The sequence below is a fragment of the Gallinula chloropus genome (genome assembly GCF_964237585.1).
Source record: "Gallinula chloropus genome assembly, chromosome: 2".
NCBI classification, from domain to species: Eukaryota; Metazoa; Chordata; class Aves; order Gruiformes; family Rallidae; genus Gallinula; species Gallinula chloropus.
In genome coordinates, this window is record NC_140086.1 from 16,323,210 (window position 1) to 16,329,005 (window position 5,796).

The following is a 5,796-nucleotide window of genomic DNA, read 5'->3' on the forward strand; positions in this document are numbered from 1 at the left end:
CAACATAATTTAGGTGGGAAGGGACTTCTTGATGACATCCAGTCACTTTGCAAGAGAGTTAACTTTCAAACAATACAGGTAAAGGAGATACCAAGAATCATAGAATGTGTTAGGTTGGAAGGGACCTTTAAAGGTCATCCAGTCCAAGCTCCAGTAGTAAACAGGGACATCTTCACTAGATCAGGTTGCTTAGAGCCCGCCCTATCAAGCCTGACCTTGAGTATCTCCAGGGATGGGGCCTCTGCTGCTTCTCTGGGCAACCTGTTCCAGTGATCTACCACCCTCATATTGAAGAATTTTTCCCTAATATCCAACCTAAATATCCCCTTCTCAAGTTTAAAACTGGTACCCCTTGTCCTATTGCTACATGCTTTCATAAACAGTTCTTCCCCAGCTTTCCTCTAACACAACTTTCAGGTATGGGAAGGCTGCTATAAGGTTCTCCTGGAGCCTTCTTCTAAGCTCTTTAAATCAATTCCACATTCTGTAACAGAACTGTCAAAACTAGTTTTAGTAAGAATAGCAACCTAGATTTAGCAAGGAGTCTAGTATCCCACCAAAACCCAGATGAAACCCAGGAAGCATTTCTAAAAAATTGCTACTCATCACGTGAACTCTCTGGCAGGAATCAAGATGCTGGAGAGAATACCACAACATGAGGGTTCCTAAACATTTTGTCACCAACATCCATTATTACACAACAGAACAAATTATTAGGATGATAACCTGCAAATGTTGAGATGCAGTAATAAACAGTACCACCTCATGAAAATAAACTTTAATAATAATTTGATTTCACATGACTGCATATTAATTTGTCTTTCTGCAAAGTTCAAAGAACGTTCAAGTCCTGCATTGTTTACCAAGATGGGTTTATTCTTCTTCATTCTTCTGCACTGACTGCAGGGCTTCTGCTTTAACCCTATTTCGCTTTCTTTTTCTTCTTTTCTTCTTTTCAGCAGAAGGCTCCTGACCCCCTTGTGTCTTCTTTTTCTTCTTCAGACAGCTGAGAGGATTTGGGCCCCCGGCCTTCTTCCGTTTTCTTCTCCTTTCACCTTGTTGCTCTGCTAGTCCTGTTTTTTCTTTAAGCTGCACAATACTTTGTTTTTGGTGCTCTGGAACAAGCTGATCCGTCTGCAACTTTTGAACGAATGCCAAAGATTTAGGAGAAGGTTTGTCTAGCACCATAGTGTTCTGAATAATAAAGAGGAGAGGAACACCAGCCTTCTTTTTCACTTTGTTTGCTAAATCCTGGTCCTGTAAAATTTAATACTTTAGTCAATATTTTGGGATTAAACTGTATTTGCAATTCAAATGCACCCACTTTTAAATCAAAACTATGAAGATGATTTACATCATCAAAAAGATAAGAAACTTAATGGAGCAGATATACCTGGCAGTGCCTTTCAGAGCAATTTGAATTTCAATTTCTCTGCTTCTGATTAGCTGTACTTCTGATGCAAAATTTATTAAGGTTTTATTTTTTTCATGCATGTGGAAGCATACATGCATTTTTTGAGGAAAAGGTCCCAGGGCACTGATACATAGTACACAACAAGAAGCAGATCTGTAACAAGTAATTTTAAACTTCTTGCATCCTATATAACAGTACAGAGCTTGACTGCATATGGTCACATATGTTCCAATAACAGACCTGAAGAAAAACATGCCTTTCTTATTTGTACTCAACCTTTATTATTTTTTAAAAACCTCCAAAATTTCTTAAAATTTAAGTTACATGGTTTTTTAATGCTTAATTTAACTTCTCAGACTAGTTTGCAAAACAGTTCTGGGCAGGGAATGCACACAGCAATATGCAAATTAACCCTCATAAACTGTTTTCCTACATGTCAATAGGAAGTCTGCATTGTTTTCTACATTTTCTGATAAACTAAGCAATAACCTCCTGCGTTAAAAGAACTCTGTTGTTCGAGTAAGGCAAAAGATTCGCCACTTATAATTAACAAATATATTTAAGAGTAATTGCCACAAGCTATTTAAAAATCTCATAATCAAGGTTTCTGTAGGTTACCTTATCTTATGTATCAAAGGATCACTTCAAATGAAATGAAGCTATGTTTCCCATGAGCCCCTGGTTGATGCACAGGTTGGCCATGAGCCAGCGGTGTGTACTGGTGGCTAAGAGAGCCAATGGGATCCTGGGGTGCATCAGGAAAGGCTGAGTGAGCTGAGACTGTTCAGTCTTGAGAAGAGAAGACTAAGGGGGGACCTAATTAATGTTTATAAATATCTGAAGCATGGGATGCAGGGGGAATGGCCAGCCCCTTTTCAGTGGTCTGTGGAGACAGGACAAGGGGCAATGGCTGCAAGTTGGAGCGCAGGAAGTTCTGCACCAACATGTGAAAGAACTTTTTCACAGTGAGGGTGACAGAGCACTGGAATAGGCTGCCCAGGGAGGTGGTGGAGTCTCCTTGTCTGGAGATATTCAAGACCCGTCTGGACGCCTATCTGTGCAATATGAGCTAGGGAGCTGCTTTGGCAGGGGGGTTGGACCTGATGATCTCTTGAGGTCCCTTCCAACCCCTACGATTCTATGAGTCCATCATTTACCTGTGTAGCGATAAAGTAGTGATGAGGGTTGCCTTCTTCAATCATGGAAAGTAAACAGTCCAAACCACTCACAGGATCCTTGTGGTGAGAACAGTTTCGAAGTTGAAATCTTTGGGCAATTAATTTTGCTCCATATAGCGCTTTCCCCAGTGATTCCAGCTCTTTAAGAACACATCTGAGAAGCAAAAGCAACAGTGATGTCTCAGTGAGAAAATAACTACACATCCTTTATGACAGCAAAAGGCTGACATGAGTTACTTAGGAACGAGCAATGATTCACAGAATCACTAGTTTGGAAAAAATCTTTAAATCTTTGAGTCCAACTGTACCTGTCCTATGCTAAACCGTATCTCAAACTACCTCATCTACCCATCTTTTAAACACATCCAGGGACGGTGACTCAACCCTCTCCCTGGGCAGCCTGCTCCAGGTCCTGGACAAACTTTCAGTGAAAAATTTTTCTAACATCTAATCTGAACCTGCCCTGGTGCAGCTTTGTGCCATTTCCCCTTGTCCTATCACCTGTCACCTCGCTGAAAAGACGACTCTCCCACCTCTCTACATCCTCCTTTCAGGTAATGTAGTCCGTGATAAGGTCTCCCCTCGGCCTCCTCTTCTCAAAACTAAACCTCCCCAGCTCTCTCAGTGGCTCCTCAAATGATTTTCCCTCCAGCCCCTTCACCAGCCTGGTTGCCCTTCTCTGCACACGCTCCAGGACCTTGATGCCCAGTTGTTCAGGCTCTGCGATTTGTAAATAGCACCCACTAATTTGAAAGCAGAAGCCCATCCCCAAGTAACCCCTGACTTCAGCAAGACTCCCTCCATTCCAAACAAGATTAGCCAGTAGCAACCGTACCTTATACTAAATGGATTTTAAAGTATTTTGTATGGTGACAATGCCCAGTCCTTACATTTATGTCTGTATATCTCCTAGCAGATAAGCTACTACTTCACAAATAAAACTACTTGAATTAGCACAAACTGATGAATCACCACGTGCAAGTCAAACACTATTAGTATCCATCACCTTCCTTCAAACTTGCTACCAGAATCCAACTGCCTCAAGCAAAACAAAATGACAAAAGACGGTTCATATGATTAAAATCTGGCAGTTTATGGCTTCACAACAGTCCATTTGGAAAGTAAAATGCAAACCTAAAAATCCTCCTTTCAGCAGCACCTGGAGCAGCCATTCACACAGGACAGCGTAGCAATCTATGAGGATACTAGCTTAGACACTCAGAACTGAACAGGAGATGAAACCTAACTCACTTCTGCTACTGAGCCATTACATGTGGACAGTGGTAGGACCGTATGGGCTCGAAATACAGGTTCAAGGATACGGTCGCATGGTGATGAATCAAAAGCAGGTACACAAAAACCTCTCTGGAACTTGTTTACAATTATCTCCAAAATAACTGCAAGATATTATAAAAAACTATTTTTTCCAAAGAACAAAACTTAGCCTTTGAGGACAGTCTTTGTGGAGACTTGAGCCTGTACTTTTGGAAATGCTCACTGAGCCAGCTTGTTTCCTCAGGGAAGCTTTGGTCACTCCACTGAGGTGTTTCCTCACCAACTGAGCATTCTGACAGCAGAGAAAATGAGCCTGGGTGAAAGCAGGTCAAAAAGACCAGAAGGTATTGCTGAAAGAAGGAAGTAAGACGTGATGCTTAGACATGACTGCAATACAGTCTGGATCAACATGATTCCCAAACCTTCACAGCTAAGGTCAGGACTCAATACTCTCTACTGGGGTTGTTTTGCCTGGAGAAGTGGAGGCTGAGGGAAGGCTGAGGGGAGACCTTATCCCTGCCCACAGCTACCTGAAAGGAGGTTGTAAAGAAGTGTGTGTTGGTCTCTTCACCTAAGTGACAGGTGATAGGACAAGGGGGAATGCCCTCAGGCTGTGCCAGGGCAGGTTTAGGTTAGACATTAGGAAAAAGTTCTTCAGGAAAAGGGTTATTGGGCATTGGAACAGGCCATCCAGGGAGGTGGTTGAGTCACCGACCCTGGATCATTTAAGACAGGTAGATGAGATGCTCAGGGAAATGGTTTAATAGAGGACTTGATGATTGCAAAGGTCTTTTCCAACCCAGTGATTTTAGGATTCTACTGTTTAGAAGTACGGGCCATTTCTGTATGCTTTGCAAGACAAGTCAGTGCTTAATTTTTGTAGCCTAGGGTATACAATCCTCCTGATGTTTTCAGAACTTGCCTCCATGATGGGCAGCTGGCTGTGTCACAGCAGAAACCCAAGTGAGGGAGATTTTATCATATGCCACACACAAAGTCAAGTGAAGGCAACTTAGGCACATGTGTGCTTGCTTTACGTGCCTTTGTCCAGCACGGCCTCGAGAACGGCTGCTCGCCAGCACGCGGGAAGCTCCAACAGCAGCTCCCTCCCCACCCCGGAGATCTGAGCTCGCCTCTGCCCTTCTCCCTTCGCCAGGAAGACGCTGGGAGCGGGAAGAGATGCACCCAGCCGTCCCTCACACACCCCGATTACCCCCCGCCGTCTCTCCCCCATCCCTCACCGCTTCCTGCCGTCTCCGGAAAGGCAGCCGGTACTCAAAGACGCTCCTATCCTCCTGCAAGTAAACTACAGCCCGCTGCGCTACCCCACCCCACAGCGCGCGGCCCCCGCCGCCATCACCCGGCGCTGCCCGCGGCCCCCACGCCCCGCCACCCGAGGGGAAGACCGACAGGCCTCCGGCTGCGGCCGCGGCTGCGCTCCCCGCCTCACCGGGTGGTGCAGAGCTGCGTGGCACCGCCCAGGTAACCGGGCAGCTGCTCCCGGATCTGGATCTTATTGCGGAGCGCGGCCTGGCAGAAGGTGCCGTCCAGCAGCACCTGGAAAGGTTCGCGGATGTCGAAGTTGTGCTTATAGAAGCCCATGTTCTTCTTGGCGTGCTTCTGCCTCGTCAGCTTCATGGCGCCAGCAACCGCCCGGAACGGCCCGCGGGTTCCCCGGAAGCTGCACCAGGCCCAGCCGCCGCGGCGGAGCGGGAGGCCGCGGCAGGCCCAGGCGCCGCCCCGCTCGGGCGGGGCCTGGCCCTGCTGAAGCCTCCCGCGGCCTCCCGCTCCGCTGGGGTTCTGGGGAGATGTGGCCGAGTCGCTGCTCGGTGGGACTCGCTGTTACGGGCTCTCCGAGGGTAGAGCCAGGCACCGCCCGAGTCTGGCGCCCCTCAGCCTTATCGGTCCGGTCGGCCCGGCGCTGGGAGA

At 46.5% G+C, this 5,796-nt stretch overlaps 1 protein-coding gene across 1 annotated transcript; it reads right to left on the reverse strand.

Annotated features, from left to right (window-relative positions):
• Positions 1 to 763: 763 nt before the first annotated feature.
• Positions 764 to 5,529, reverse strand: UTP23 (UTP23 small subunit processome component). The gene is made up of 3 exons (XM_084260885.1): positions 5,318 to 5,529; positions 2,572 to 2,746; positions 764 to 1,257 (listed from the first exon to the last, which is right to left on the reverse strand). The coding sequence occupies exons 1-3, from the start codon at positions 5,503 to 5,505 to the stop codon at positions 874 to 876; spliced, it is 747 nt and encodes a 248-aa protein (XP_084117011.1). The 5' UTR covers positions 5,506 to 5,529; the 3' UTR covers positions 764 to 873.
• Positions 5,530 to 5,796: the final 267 nt, after the last annotated feature.

Bases quoted from the DNA above. Each gene is read 5' to 3' on its own strand.
- UTP23 (XM_084260885.1), bottom strand. From the start codon at position 5,505: ATGAAGCTGACGAGGCAGAAGCACGCCAAGAAGAACATGGGCTTCTAT. The intron at 2,747-5,317 runs GTGAGGCGGGGA...TTTGCTTCTCAG, and splicing joins ACGCAGCTCTGCACCACCCG to ATGTGTTCTTAAAGAGCTGG. The intron at 1,258-2,571 runs GTAAATGATGGA...TAAATTTTACAG, and splicing joins ACTACTTTATCGCTACACAG to GACCAGGATTTAGCAAACAA.